Source organism: Empidonax traillii, unplaced genomic scaffold, assembly GCF_003031625.1.
Source record: "Empidonax traillii isolate 1590-97213 ecotype Southwest subspecies unplaced genomic scaffold, ASM303162v1 scaffold154:size1206225, whole genome shotgun sequence".
NCBI classification, from domain to species: domain Eukaryota; kingdom Metazoa; phylum Chordata; class Aves; order Passeriformes; family Tyrannidae; genus Empidonax; species Empidonax traillii.
This window is the reverse complement of record NW_020955347.1, coordinates 504262-520340: the sequence shown is the minus strand read 5'-3', so window position 1 is coordinate 520340 and position 16079 is coordinate 504262. Positions and strand designations below refer to the sequence as shown.

General features: G+C 36.8%; 1 protein-coding gene across 1 annotated transcript in view; it reads left to right on the top strand.

Moving 5' to 3' along the window:
- The window catches only part of PAPSS1 (3'-phosphoadenosine 5'-phosphosulfate synthase 1), a 41475-nt gene that overhangs the window by 20899 nt on the left and 4497 nt on the right, over positions 1–16079 (top strand). Inside the window, exons 6-11 of the mRNA XM_027884726.1 lie at positions 697–810; positions 2704–2815; positions 5221–5426; positions 7156–7291; positions 8394–8662; positions 11328–11557. Of these exons, the coding sequence (XP_027740527.1) occupies positions 697–810; positions 2704–2815; positions 5221–5426; positions 7156–7291; positions 8394–8662; positions 11328–11557 (1067 nt within the window). The remainder of the gene's footprint in view (positions 1–696; positions 811–2703; positions 2816–5220; positions 5427–7155; positions 7292–8393; positions 8663–11327; positions 11558–16079) is intronic.

The window sequence follows — 16079 nt, the reverse complement described above, 5'->3', positions numbered from 1 at the left end:
AGCAAGAATGTCTTGTTTAATACACATGGAGGAAAACTGATTTTTTTTTAAATAAATTGATATTATGGTTATCAAGCTAGATTTCAATTCATTGTATATATATGCACAGATAGCCTCACGCTTAAATATTCTAAGTGTTAGTATATAGGTTAGAATACTGGGGTTATCATTAGCTGTAGGAAATACATTTAATTTGTGTTTCTGTATTAATAATTTTCTATTGAGAAGGGGCTTTACTTTTTTTACCTTCAAGTTACCATATCTAATGTATCTTGTATAGTGAATGACTTAAATTTTTAAATGCTCAGTCTCTGAATTTTTTTTTTTACTTCTTCAGCATGTATAAAAGGATAGTCTTCCTTTCTGTTGTAGATAATTTAGACATTAATAAGTCATAAAAATGGCACTCGATCCAGTAGTTAAATATTTACTAGTTAAATGTTATGCTGGTTACTTAAGGTTTAGAAAAAAATCTCTTGTCAGAATTTTTCACTTTAGCCAATCTGCTGACTTGTGTAACTAGCTATGTATCATAATCTTGGAACAGCACTGACTTTTAAATGAGTAAAAATTGCATAATGTATAAACTCTTGCTACTGTCTAGTGAATCATTAGAATTTTACTTCTTGATCGCGTGTTCATTGTCCAAGAAACATTCTGAGCAAACATTAAGTTTTGTTTATTCATTTTGTACAGGACATTGTACCAGTGGATGCCTCTTACGAGGTGAAAGAGCTTTATGTGCCAGAAAACAAGCTACAGTTGGCCAAAACAGATGCTGAGTCTTTGTTAACCTTGGAAATAAATAAGGTATTGTGTGTTCAGTTGTCTTATTGCCAAAGCTGAAAGACAGTCTAATCTGCTGCTTAGTGTAAGTAGATATAGTTGAAATACCTGTGTTTTTACAGAATATATCTTGATATACCTTTTCCCTCTTTTCTTAAGAGCAAGCATAATTTCATGAATAATATCTAGTATAATATTACTTAGTTTATCCCAACCTTAGAGAATAAATTTATAGTGACTTCCTTCCACACCCCCCCTCATTCATGGAGCAAATTATGCCTGGCATGTCTTGTATGAATAGTTGTTTCTAGTAGAAGGATTGCTAACTTTTTTTTTTACAGTTTACTTACAGAAACCATTTTATTTTGAATTGTAATTGCCTAGAAATATGAAGTAAATGAGTTACTGTGTCTTGATTCTTTTGTTGGTAATCTTCAGAGGAACAACAGTAACCTTTTAGATATATACTGAGCTCAAACAATTGCAAACTCTAATCTGTAGAGAGATGATCAGATCTTTCTTACTGCTTTTTTTCTGATTAGAATGTGTTCATGCTACTTTTCTGGTTTCTAGCAGAGAGAATGTGGAAAAGCATGGATCAGCTTGATCAACCCTGTTCTTATTTTGGTTAAATGCATTATTTTTCAATTCGGATAAATTTGATGAAGTTGCTTCGGGCTGTGTTTCTATTCTACCTCGTTCCTTTTTCTGAAGAACTAAGCCTTAACACAGATACAATGCATGAGTTTTTACATTGGCCTTTTGACAGTATTACCAGAACTTAAAGCTAAACATTTGTTCTAGGAAGTGACTAAGCTTAGAGCTGAGCGTGTGCAGTGATTAGACTTTGGAGGATTGAGATGACATACTAAGCACTGAATTAAATAGTTTTAAAATTTGCTTAGTCTTCTACTACTACTAAATATTAATGCTTCCTTTCACTGCATTTTATGAGATCCTTTTCATACATGTGTCTTTAAAACTATTCGTTGCTTTGATGAGCAATAAATACTTAAGGTCACCATTATTAAATTTCTGTAGTGTCCCATTCTGAATTGCTCCCTCTCTAGAGAAACATATAATTTCTCCCTCCACCCCCAACCAGTGTCTTGTTAAATATCAAGCAAGTATATATCGTAAGCTTGGGAAGAAACTGTGTTTTGTACTTGCCTTGGCATAAATTAAACAGTGTAATAAAATTAGTCATACTCTTTGCAAAAGAGACTTGCACAAGCAAAGTCTGTCCTTGTCAAAGACCTGACCAAGTCTCAGTAATGCAGAAATAATAGAGGCCACACACTAAGTCGTAGTGTGACTGTTAAAGTGCTAAGGAAGGAAACTCTCTGTTAGCTGATATCTCTTAATCTAGATGAAGTACTAGTCCAGAGATAATTTTATTTCCACATTGTATCACTAGTTTATGCAAAAAAATTTCTTTCTAATTTAAGATTAGATGTCTTAATATTCACACCCATAATTCTGATATTTTTGTGGTAACTGTATGTGGTTTTTTTCTTTTTTTTTTAACCTTTTGGCTGTCTTTGTTAAAAAAATAAAGGCAAGTGGGACTCTAATTTTGTGAAGATGAACTTTATCAAACATTTACAAATAAAGTTTGTTGTTTTGTGTTTGTTAGTTTGTTTTTAACAGATGGAAATTTGATCCAGTGTAAGACTGGAAATAGCCAAAAATGTGAACAGTGAGGAGCAAGCTGTTTTTTTTTTCCTTACTTATAGAAGCTTTGAATTATTTGTGATTAAAAACTGAAATACTGAGAAAACTTGGATTTATACTGTCCCGCATTTTAGGATTAAATAACGATCTATTATGATATATATATGACTGAGATTATTACCTGTCAGTAATTATGTAATAGCTTTTACCTGCTCTAAATTTATTTCTCCATTTCTTTACAAGGTGGATATGCAGTGGGTGCAAGTGCTAGCGGAAGGTTGGGCAACACCCCTGAATGGCTTTATGAGAGAGAGAGAATACCTACAGTGCCTTCACTTTGACTGTCTCCTTGATGGTAGGGTAAAACACACCATTTGTAAAATCCAGCAAACTAATCCTACCTCTAAAATATTGTTCATGCTTTGCTTCTCAGTGGTGGTGGGGTAACACAATTTCAGGCTTGTGCACAAACTGGGATCTGGGGTAAGAGAATAGAATATTATAAAAATCAGTTTTAAACTTGATGGTTTTATTCTTTTTATAGCTACCATTGTGTTAGAATTTGAATGTTTTGTCTTTTTGGCTTTACAAATTCTACTTTTTCAAATGTTTTCATTTATGAAAAGCATTTAATTCTAAAATTCACATTTCTAATTTGTTTTGAAGAAACTGATCTTAGAACTTAGAATTGCAGTTTATTTGCTGTTTAGCTCTGTGTACCAAAAGATTTGTTCTGTATTAGTAAAGACAGAGAGGACAACAAAAACTGACTAGTGTGCTGGAGCTGTTGCAAGTATGAAATCAGAATTTGAGGATGTGGCTTGAGGATGAACAATTGTCACAAATAATTGAATTACTGTGACTTAATAATTATCCTGTGATGATTTAAATGAATATTTTTTATTTTGCGTTACCAGTTGACTAAGAACAAGCATTAGTTAAGGCAGTGAATAAGTGATAACATTCTCAGATTTTGGAATTTGATTGTGATCCTCTGGCAATTTGCATTTATTCCTCTTTGAAGGCTCTGTTTTACTGCAGCCTTTTTCCTATCTCCATGCCTCCTTTTGCATTAGTCTTCTCTTACTAGAGACCAAGTAAGAGAAAAAAATTCACTTGTCTTTCAGTTCTGTGATGCAGATGTCTGTTGTCCCTCCTATATTTTCTAATGCCCTTTTCTGTAGGTCTCTCAGATGCTCTCCTGGGCAGCATAATGCCATCCTGTTAATTTGGATCTAAAGTTTGCAGTATCATTTTGGACTGCTAGTTTTGTTTTCACTCCATTTGCCTTCTGTACACTCCATCCAGGGGAAACAAACTTTTAAATCTAAAGTTACATGAAGAAGTCTCATCCTGAACCTGTGCTCATCTGTGACTTAAACTCACTTCATTACCTTGCCTCAGTTTCTTATTTGTACAGTGGATGAAGCAAAATGTAAGAGGTATTATGCATCTGTTACTGGTCACAGACAGAAATTTAACAATCAACAGGTTTGAGATATTTTCCTAGTTTGAAATATTTATTTACTTGTTTGCAAAGCAAAAGGATTTTTTTAATTATCAATTTTTGGCTGTCAAACTACTTTCTCTGTGACCGCTGCCAAACTCAATTTTTTGACCTAGTTGCTTTGAAAGTCACTCTGAGCAGCAAGACTTAACTTAGGAGGAGCAGAGCTTGCATTATGCATTTTGCATTATGAATGAAGAGGGATCTGTTTTTCTCTTTAACTTTTCATCCAGCTTCATTATTTTTTATTTCCTAACAAGTTTAATTTCCCTGTAAAATATGCTTTGCTTAAATAATAGTGAAATTAGCCTTATTTAGAGTCTTGGCAAACAGTAAAACCTCCATTACTTTTAAGGGGTCCATGATTTTTCTCCTGGAGGCCACCCAAAAGTTTTGCACTCATTTGACAAGTATACGCTCATTAGAGTTCAAGCCTTCGTACGAGACTTACAGTAATTACTCCACTGGGTTTCTCAAATCTCACTCTTGTAGTCAAGAAAAACAAGACTTCCAGCATCTGGTAGTGAAGTAGGTACTTAAAAATGAGGATGACACATAACCTTAAAATTCAGATACACTGGCTTAGTTTTAGAAGTGAAGGAGCTGGTAAGCTTTCAGCTGAACAAACTATGCAAAATATTTGCCTGACTTGAAAGGCTTTTTTCTGAGATATCTGTGCTTGAATCTGAGTACAGTTCTAAGTAAGCAGCAAAACTCACCTTTTGAAATAGTTGAATTGTTGTATGCCAACTACTCGGGTACATTCGTCTGCTTCTATCTCACTGAATTTTTCTTATGGACCAAAAGTGTGACTACTGAGTATGCTATTTCTTTTTTACTATTTATCCACTCCAGTAGCAATCTTGCCTAATAATTTAGATAATCTACTTAAAAATGTTATTTATGTATTTCTACCTTCTATATAGACTCTTAAGCAAGATAATAATTTGAGATTCCCAACAAGTAGTATCCCTAAAGTCTAAATACTTGTGTGCAGCTATAAGTACTTGCTATTTTCAGTACTGTGTTTGCTCTTTCCCAGACCTCAGTGTTTGCTCAATTTTACAGCACATGTATCTCATACAAGAGTTCATTCTCTCTGTTGCTTTTCACCCATGTTAAGATAAGTGCTTGAACTGCCTGTTGTGTGATGCACTTACAGCCTTAAAATTAACCTGTTACATTAGGCAGATTTTCATAATATCATTGATGACCATTACTAAGGATAAGGTGGGTTTTTTCTGACTCTGCAGGGGGAGTTATTAATCTGTCAGTGCCTATAGTGCTAACAGCTACTCAAGAAGACAAAGAAAGACTCGACGGGTGTACAGCAATTGCGCTGGTGTATGAAGGTTGCCGTGTTGCCATTCTCCGTAATCCCGAATTCTACGAGCACAGGAAAGAGGAACGCTGTGCTAGGCAGTGGGGAACGACGTGCAAGGAACATCCCTATATCAAGGTGTGTGTTTAAAAGCTGAAAATCTGCTCCTGTGAGCTGTGCTGTTGTGGAGCTGCAAATTAAGTGACGCTCGTGTCTGTGACTGATGCACTTTGACATCAAAACTACTTTGAAAATTAATTAAAATATTTTAGCAGAAACAAAGGTCTTGGGTTTTTTTCTATGCAGCTGTTGAATAGTCTGCACTTAGTGTGAAAATCTAATGTCAATATATACAGATGAAATGAATTTAGAATGTACTGTAGAATCTGTGCTACAGAAGAAGGAACTTTGCCCTCCAGTGTGCCTAGGAAGCACATCCCTTTGTGCAGCCAGATGGATCATCAAAGCTCCTTAATCATCAGATATATGCATTGTGAAGGATAGAAAACTTCTATTCTGCCTGCATGGGGAGCATGTGAGACCTGCCTGGTTTAGATGTTTTTGAAACAGGCCCTGTTCCTGGAGAGTTCATCATTTAACTCTCTAGGGAGCAATTTCCCCTCCGTTGTGTTCGTTTTGTTTTTTAATCTTGGCCTTCTGTGTGTGTCATGCTGAAATGTTCTAATTGTAACGTACTCATCACAGTGCTGTGTTTGGTTATGCAAGCTGATGTGAGTGTTGCATCTTAGTTCTGCAGAGCCAATGTATGCTTCTTTCCCCGTTTTTTCTCTGTAGTATCTTTTTGTTTACAAGTATGTCTTAAAATTAGATAAAAAGAAATCCACTCTTAATTTTTTCTGCGTGTAGTATGTAGTGTCTTCTGCTATATCAACATTTGTTGTCATCTTTAAATTACATAAGGCTTAAAAAATTAATCAGAAATGTGTATGAAACTTCAGTGTTTTTTGTGGTTCCATCTTCAAAAGCAAATGCATCCCCAGAAATTTTCTGAGGCCATTGCTAGAGTATGTTAAGCAGCTTGCCATAATTAGTTTTTGATAAAGGGTGAGGTGATATTTAAAGATATAAAAAGAATTATAGTGAGTGTACAACATATGTTGCTTCCCTAAAGTGCTACCATGAAACAAATCCAAAAGCTATATTACTTCCAAGATTCTGATTTTATTCCAGAGTTAAAGTGGGTGAATAGTTAATCAGAACTGTTTACTTGTTACTTAGTTGCTGACCAGAATCTTGTGAATTACAGGGTGATATTGCAGTTGTATTTGCTTTGACTATAAAGTATTCCAACTGCATTGTATTAATATCTTGCAATTAAATAAGAAAAAATGGTAGCTTAATAAATTGTAATTTTTGGAATTGGAGAAACCAGAGTAATTCTGCAGAAATTTCAGAAATTAAGGATGCTGATTTTTTTTTTGTATGGGTTTTTCTTATTAGTTTTGCTTATTAAGTACAATGATTTTGTAAGAATTCATAATTCTTCAATTACCTGTGACTACTGCTATTATATTAATGTAATATATAAGGCTTTACAGACACTATCTTTGTTATGTAATAATGTTGATTAAGAATACTGGTTACTTACATTTCTATATATTAAAAAATGCTTAATTTTGAAAGAAAGGCATGTGCCTACCGAAGATTTTTGCATTTCTCTACATGTCTGGACTATGTTCCTGTGACTTTTTAAATTTTTTTTTAATGTTGATGCTTGACTTGCAACTGTCAAATAAAATTAACCTGGAACAGTTCTTTGGTAAAGATGTGTTCCCATCGCAATGTTGTAGATGCTCTGGAGAAGCTGACAGTTAACCTTAACAAGGAATTTCTTTTCTTTTCTTAGATGGTTATGGAGCAAGGGAACTGGCTTGTAGGTGGAGATCTGCAGGTCCTTGATCGTATCTATTGGAATGATGGACTAGATCAATATCGTCTCACTCCAGCCGAACTAAGGCAGAAATTCAAGGCAATGAATGCTGGTAAGTAAATTTGTTTTGTTTTTTTCCTTCCTGCAGAGACTTATCCCAGTGTCTGCTGCCACCACTGCGAGTAGCATTGTTCCAAGGATGAAAATTTTGAATGCTCTCTTAGGAGGCATTCTTTGCTTTTTACTGGTAGTAATTTTTATGATCTCAGGCACTGCATTGCCTAAATACGTAATAGAAACTGTTAATTAAGGTTCTTAATTTTATCTTCCCATGCGCTCTAGACATGTCACTGATGCAAGAAAAAATAATGTTAATATGTGGTAGAATATGATATAAATATTATCATGTTAGGCAAAAACTGTAAATGTATGGTTGAACGTATCTGTTCTAAGCCCCTGTCTTTGCTCAATGTGGCCAGTATTTCCAGGATCAATAGGTCTGAGATGCCAGCCTCTGTTTTAGCTAACCCCTAAACAAATATATATTTGATGCCTGAAAAAAACCTGTTCTCTAGATTTTGTTGGTTTCTTCTTGGAAACTTCTCAGTTATGGTGATTCTGCTGGTTTGCAGGGTACTTTAGTTCATCCTAATCTGCAGAAGAGAGAAATCCTGGCTGTGTCAGGGGTTTTCATTGAAGGGTTTATAACAGTCTGGAATAACAGTTAGTCTTGCTTTGTTCTTACTGTGAAATCTACTAAGCTGTTAAGGTGAAGGAAACTTATTAACTTTAAATCCCCTTTTATTTGTTTTGTTGCAAACACGTCCATTTGTTCTCTTGATGATATACTGAACCTTTAAGACAGGTACCATAGTTTGATTTCCTCTTAAAATATGCTTATGCAAGCAAAACATCCATATAGAAGATTGTAGCTATTGGAGAAACCAGACTAATTCTGCAGAAATTTCAGAAATGAAAGATGCTGATTTATCTTCTTTTTTTTTTTTTGTATGGTTGTTTTTTTACTAGTTTTGCTTATTAAGTATGATGATTTTGTAATAATTCATAATTCTTCAATGACCTATGACTACTGCTATTATATTTGTTTAAGGAAATTGAGGAAAGATTGTACCGAAGATTTTTCTGTAATCGTACAACTCCTGATAAAATAACTTGCTTTTCTCATATCTTTTTGTCTTGTTTTTCCTCCACAGATGCTGTCTTTGCATTCCAGTTACGCAACCCGGTGCACAATGGCCATGCTCTTTTAATGCAGGATACTCACAAGCAACTTCTGGAACGTGGCTACCGCCGCCCGGTTTTGCTCTTGCATCCACTTGGAGGCTGGACAAAGGAGGATGATGTTCCTCTGATGTGGCGCATGAAGCAGCACGCTGCAGTGCTGGAGGAGGGAATCCTGAATCCAGAAACAACAGTGGTAGCTATATTCCCTTCCCCCATGATGTACGCTGGACCAACTGAGGTGAATACATCAAGAGTTGAAAACAAAACCAAACCCTTTTGATAGTGCACTTAAGTGTTTAGTGCTGTGTCTGATGTTTGTGTCTTGTGGGTTTGACAAACCATATTGTCAAGTCTCTTTCTGTCATCAACCGAAACATTCTTTTATGAGAAAACTTCTACATTGGAGGATTTTGCTGTAAATGGTGGGAGAAAATATTGGGTTTACAGTTATAAGGGTATAATAATAAATTAATCCTTCCTCCTTTTTTACAGTCTTTTTCAAAAGGATTTATAAGATATGTTAACATAACAAATGGTTGTCTTCAATGTTAAGGTACTTAAGTTTTATGACTTAAGCAAAAAGTTTGTATGTTGGAGGGCTGTATACAAATCAAACAAAAAAAAGTCTGTTTTTTGGCAAACTTAATTCAGGGAGAATTGTTTCAAGGCTTTTGTATGAAATAATTCCTTGGCAACACTTTATTTAGGAGCCAGCTCTTGGGTTGGAATCCCTAGAGGTTTGTGGGAAACAGCAGAAAGAATAAATGTTCTCATGAGGTCAATTCCTCTAGGGGATATTGATTCCCCATCTTCTCTTTTTTTTCTTTTTTTTTTTTTTTTTTTTTTTTTTTTTTTTTTTTTTTTTTTTTTTTTTTTTTTTTTTTTTTTTTTTTTTTTTTTTTTTTTTTTTTTTTTTTCCCTATTCTCTGCCCTCCTCTCCACCTTGAGTCACAGAAGTTCAAGTTTTGACCAGGCTCAGATGTTAACTCTGTGGTAGCGTTTTGGTAGGTAGGAGATCTTATTGAAATTAAATTAGGCACTTATGGTGTCTAAATTAGACTCTTAAAGGTGTCACTTATTTTCTGCTGACCAGTTGACTGGTCAAACAGAGCTTGCGTTGCCTTTTCATTTGGAAAAAAGAACTGCAGCCCAGCTACAGTCAAGGCATGTGAGTGAGTAACTGTGGGGAATCTTGTGCAGTTCCCCACAGACCTTTTCTGAGAATCAACAGAGATTTTCTACTTAATTCCTGAATTCTTGAGAAGGAACAAAATCCACAATTCTTACTCTGAACAGAAGTTTTTTCCTCACTTACATGGTATTTCCAGTGACTCAGAATACATTCTGACAATAATGTTTGTTCAAGTTATAGAAGAGATTCTTCATTTAATAATTTTCCATAGTCGTTTAAAAGACATTGGTACTAGATTTGTTTCTGTAGCACAAGTGCTTTACAGAACAACAAGGAGCTGTTAATATGCTTATCTGCAGGGTGGATGTGGCTTTCCAGTCTGTAAAGATCTTAATAGACATGTTTCAGAAGCATCAATTTAGCATTTTTGGTTTTTTTTTATTTTTTTAACATTCCTGATAAGTGCTTCGGAAAAAAAGAAACAGTTTTGTTCTTTATCAAAATGCAGTAAATTCACCTGATTAGGAAAGTAAATATATTCTGAAGTAATATGGATGTATAGAAATGGGACAAGAGGAGAGTGCACTTGTGGCCAAGAAGGCCAGTGGTATCCCAGAGTGGATTAGGAAGAACATTGCCAGCAGGTCGAGGGAGGTGATCCTGCCCCTCTACTCAGCCCTAGTGAAGCCTCATCTGGAGTGCTGTGTCCAGTTCTGGGCTCCTCAGTACAAGAGAGACACGGAGCTCCCGGAGCAGGTCCAATGGAGGGCAACAAAGATGATGAGGGAACTGGAGCATCTCTCTTGTGAGGAAAGGCTGAGGGAGCTGGGCCTGCTCAGACTCGAAAAGACACAACTGAGAGGGGACCTCATCAATGCCTACAGGTGTCTGAAGGGAGGGTGTCAGGAGGATGGATTCAGGCTCTTGGTGGTGCCAAGCAATAGGAGAAGAGGCAACAGGCAAAAACTGACCCACAGGAGTTCCACCTGAACATGAGGATGAACTTGTTTACTGTGCAGGTGATCAATCACTGGAACAGATTGCTTTAGTGCTTGTCAGATGTTTTGACAGATATTTAATATTATTCAATTATGAAGCTGTTTTACATTATGTAGTTAGCGGGTAGGCCCTTCAGTTGTGTGTGAAGGTAGGGCTGCACATATAAGAAACCACTGTTATATGCTTGCTGGTTTTTAAAACTCTTCTCTGAGTATTCTTTGGCAGATACTAAGTCATGCAGATGGTATGACATTTCTTATAGGGGAATACTTCCCAGAATGAGAGCACATTGACATCTTCCAAAGTTGAGTCTTACCTAAAATAATGTAATAGTTATTTTGCTTTTCCTGTACTGTACAGTTAAATTTGGTATTGAAAATATTACATATAGAAATAATTAAGAAAATTCTACAGCATCCTGTGACATGGTAAGTCTAAAAACTGTCATAAGTGTAACATCTCTAACAGTTGTATCTAGTAAATACTTCAAACAGTCTTGAGGATAAAAAAATCTTCTCACCACAGTCAGTAAAAGAGATGCATTTCTAAATAATTTAAAAGCTTTTCTTTGATTGATGATTCAGTGGTCCATGTGCAGAATTTCCTTTGAAGTATATATTTTTTTTACCTTCAGTAGTAACTGAACTATAAGAAAAAAGGTAAAAACCAAATTGTTAGTTATGAAACCACTCATTTTGAAACATACAGCACATTTTCAGTGTCATTTTGAGCATTTTCTTCTGTTAACTGTTTTCCCTTGTCTCTGTTTTAGGTTCAGTGGCACTGCAGAGCACGGATGGTTGCAGGAGCTAACTTCTACATCGTAGGGCGAGATCCAGCAGGGATGCCACACCCTGACACTGGGAAAGATCTGTATGAACCAACCCATGGTGCCAAAGTGTTGACAATGGCTCCAGGCCTCCGAGCACTGGAAATTGTACCCTTCAGGGTTGCAGCTTATAACAAAAAAAAGAAATGCATGGATTATTATGACTCTGATCAGTAAGTTATATTTTGATCTTAAGAAAATTTTGAGCAACTGCTGCCTTTTACCCCCTGCCCACATAAAAAAAATTGTTTATAACTAATTTCATATTGTTCAAACATGGCAGTGTTTGGATGTGGTTTTAGATCACTAATGCAGCTTGATTGCAGCATGATTTGCTGCACAGTGCAGCTACCTGATCTAACTTTAGCTGACACATCAAGGCTCACCTCTCCTAGGTACTGGGGTTTCTCTAGTTCTGGAACATAGTGGCACAGATTACTAAATCCAGAGAAAAATATTACTATTTATTATAATGTTAAGATTAGCTTTCTGCTGCTTCATCTTTCTAAATATGCTTCTCACGTGTCAGGTATGCATCAACTATCAGGGAAGAAAAGCAATGAGAGTGTGCATCATGGAGAAGAAAGAGGATAAGAGGGGCTGACAAATAGCTATTTTTTCTGTTAAATAATAATGCAAAATGATGCCCTAAGACCATTGTGTGTCCCAGGGTTTTCAGTCTGCATCATGTGCACGCTTTTATCCTTTCACTGCATCTGTGAGGCCTTGGTTTGGGCGTTTTTCCCCCTGTTTCTGTAACTGTCATGGAAAATAGACCATGCTGCTACTAGTGTGCAGTTCTGCCCTTCTGCTGATGGAATTTATCCTGTTCTGTCATACCTTACACACTGTTGGTAGATGGACTGGAGTGTGGCAGCAATCCTCTAGATGGCAATGTGGACACACGCAAACTCCCTGGAAAGAGAGCCATTACTGCTTCTGCTTGCCAGAAACAGAACACTGTGGTAGGGTCCAGACAGTTAGAGCTTGGGTGGGTGCAGCTGGCTGTGTTTCAAGATAATCTGTGTAATGCTGAAAATGTGGCAGAGTCCTGGACCATGTGATGTTTGACTCTGTAAGGAGGATGGCAGGGAAGAGAGGATTGCCTGGAAATATGAAAGGATCAGTACTGGTGGAAGACCCTTAAATGTGAAATAGTGATGTTTGTGGAAATATTTTCTGAGCTCACCACTTACCTGGTGAAAAAGGCAGCTTGAAAATTTGGGGGAGAAGGTTGTATGCACAGAAGCATTGCTGTAACTTGTTTTAGAAATGGGTAACTTGATTTCTGTTGCACCTTTCTCAATTCTTTGAGGCTTGGAGACTTGACAGCCAACTAAGCAGTTCCAGAATTTACATCACTAATGAACATAGGAAAGGTTATGGCAAGTGGGTTTCTCTTGGACTGAGCTATAGCTGAGCTGTGTGTCTTAGCTGCTGGATGTAGTTATTCTTTCCCCATGCGGTCATCTGTTCTTTCAGGTCTCCTACACTCCTCCATTTGGGAAGGTGCATTTGAGAAACCATAATAGACACCATCTGCTATCTTGAGCACCTCTGTAATTTGGCAGAGTAGCACCACACCTGGCTTGGCAGCAAAGACATGCAGAGGTTATTGCAGTTGGGCTCTTTGCTGGTATTAGGAAGTTACCTTTCTGTTTCTGAAGGCAATCCCAAGCTGTAGGGATGGTGGAGGATGAATCTTTGGATAGTGCTGAGAGGTTACCCAAAGCTTGATCCAACTGCCAGAAGGATGTCTGAGTAGTTGGGGCTGCAGAATTAGCAGGGGCAGAGTTGCTTTGCTTGTGACACCTCTAAACATTCATGCTCAGCCTTTATGAGAAAGATATAACACTTGCTGATGGCGTTCCTTGTATGCCTGTGGTGGTAGGTGCTCAGATGCTGGGTTGGCACTGGCCAGCTACATACCAGAAGATACTGGGCGTGATAACTTGCTATGGATGAGCTGCTCATGAGCTTGGTGGCAAGCCTGGGAAGCATCAAAAAGCCTTCACTGGCCCTGCCTCCAAATTGGTAATAAAGGCCCTTAATTTCTCTGATGTGTTGCCTTGATTCCATGAGATTGTTGGGCTTAAGGCCTTCAGCTCCCAGAGGTGTCCACACAAGTGCAGTTTTGTGGAGTTCATCTTAAAGTTCAGTTTGTTTCTCATTCCGTTAGTATCCTCCAGCGTGTGGGCTGTCCTTGGAGTTTCAGTAGACCCAGTATCTGCTTGGGAACAGTCTGGAGAACGACTGTTGAGTTTGTGTGTCAGGACCTCATGCTGTGCTGCTGTGGTGCTGTGTTTGAGCTGAAGTCACTTGGAAGAAGGTGTATCTACATGTGCCCCTGTTAGTAAGGAAAGGCAGAAACATCCTGGTTGCATTCAGGGATTATCATGGAGCACTGAGTGTGAGGAAAGGGGGTAAGAAAAGACTGATGTAAAAGCCTTTGTAGTAGCCGCACGGCAATTGCATTTGCAGACTGATGCACAAAACGTAACTTGTGTAAATTGTTTAAATAAAGTTGTCCTTTAGGATGTTAGGACATGTGAACAACCAGGGACATGAAATTATATTCGTATTTTACCTCATGAAGCCAGCAAAAGTTTTAATTTGTTTCTTGGACATCTCAGAACTAGGTTTAGCACCTCATCAAATGGAAATCTTAAAACATATTTTTGAAAAAAATCTAAGATCTAGGAAAGGGATTTGAGAAATGCATTTGAAGTGATGTATAGCAGCACAGGTAGAGATTATTTCATTTTATTTCCCCTTGGCCTAAATGATGATAATAAAAAAAAATAATTGCCCTTTTTGCTCTTGCTGAAATCAGTTAGCAAGCCTAATCTAAGTTTCTGTGGAAAGCTTGAGCATTTCCACTTGCATAGAATTCTGAAGTAGCAGTGCATATAAAAACTAGTATGAATATTGTTACAGTCCTTATCCAAGCTTTTACAGTTTTATATTTCATAGAATTTTGGATCTATAATTGAATATGTCCAAACATGGTTTGGAAAAGTTTATAGGAAGAATTCAAGTTATAATGGAGAAATTCCAAAAGAATGTCTGACCTGTAAACCACTGATGGAGGGAAGTGTAAAGACAGCAATGAAAGAACGAAGCAACCAACAAATGATACCCCAACTCCCCAAAAAATCCCTACCCAATGCTGAAATCCCTTCAGAAAAACAGTTAGTGTGTTTCCTCAGCCAAAAAGGCCTCACAAACAGTTACCACAGACAAGTGTAATTTGGGATTGGTGGTTTAATAATAGTAGCTGGTTTTGTGAGCAGAAATTCCCAATTCTTTACGGAAGATCAGTCCTATAAAATGCAGCCACAGACTGCTGCTGAGAAAAAACTCAATTAAGAAAGGAAATTAGTCTGGCAATTAAAAAAGCCACAGAAGTGTCTGGAAATAAATTTTCACTTTTTTTTTTTTTTTCTGAAAGAAAACTGATGAGAACGTTTTGGCTAAAAGACATCCATTAGTAAGGTAACTGTAGCAGATTGTTCATTCTCTCTCCAAAATGTGAATGAAGCATGGATATCTGTGAAGAGATTTTAACTTTATATGGTCTATTCTCAGGACCTTTAATATGGTTGCCATGAGTGCTTTAATACTATCAAATCATACTTATAGGATAGCAGCTCCAACTAAGTACATATTGTTCTCAAATCTGTTTGGTTTTTAAAGTGACAGTGGGAGGTTGAGATAAGCACACTTGGCTGTTCTCCTTGATTTAGTTATGTGAAATGGGGTTCCTCAATTACCATTAGTACTTAATTTAGGATACGCTGAAACACTGCAGCAACTCAGAAGCCTTAAACCCGCCTACCGGTCAGAAAGGAATTTCATTCATGGCAAGTAAAGGATTTGGTTTGCAAATGTTGATATTAATCACAGTATTGTGTTCTAATTTCATAAGGAGATTGTTCATGACGAGTTGGAATTTGAACCTTGCTGGCACTTGCAGGTTCATTCAGCATCATGGGGCATTCATTCCCAAGGCATAATATAGACTGACATACCAAAGACTTGACACTATAAGGGACAAGATTCTGTTCCTGTAGGAGTTGTGGCATAATTCATGACTTGATGCTACAAAGACAAATTTAAATTCAGAGAAAATCATTCTAAAATGAGTTTAAGGTTAGAATTGGACCCCAGATAAGGAGGCTGTAAATTGTCCCAGGAATTAATCAGATCTGAAATTTACCAGCTGAGTAGAAGATGACAGTTGTTTTGAAGCCAGACCAGGGTGAATGAATAATATTATTGTTTTATTTCCATATGTTTGTTTAAAAAAATGAATTCATAGGCAAAACTATGAATGAATGGTCTGTACTTTTATCATGTGTCTTGTGTTTAATTTCTTAAGACCTTGAGAGCACTAGACACCACGGAAAATGGGAATTCCAAAAAGGTCATTTGAACAGTGCTGAATACTCTAGCAGAAGGTCAGGGTTCCCAAGCTAATGGCTGATCTTCAGTGCTCCCAAATGAAGAACCTATTACGTAATATGGTCTATATTTAGATTAAACCTGTAGGTCATAATGTTGAAGCGGAAAAAATATTCCCTTCAACCACTGTATTGACACCTCAGAGGTACAACAGAGGAGGTTTTCTGTGTAGGACTGTGGACATCTTCATTCATTTGTTTCCCACCTGCAAAAGAGTGATGTCTTCGTTTT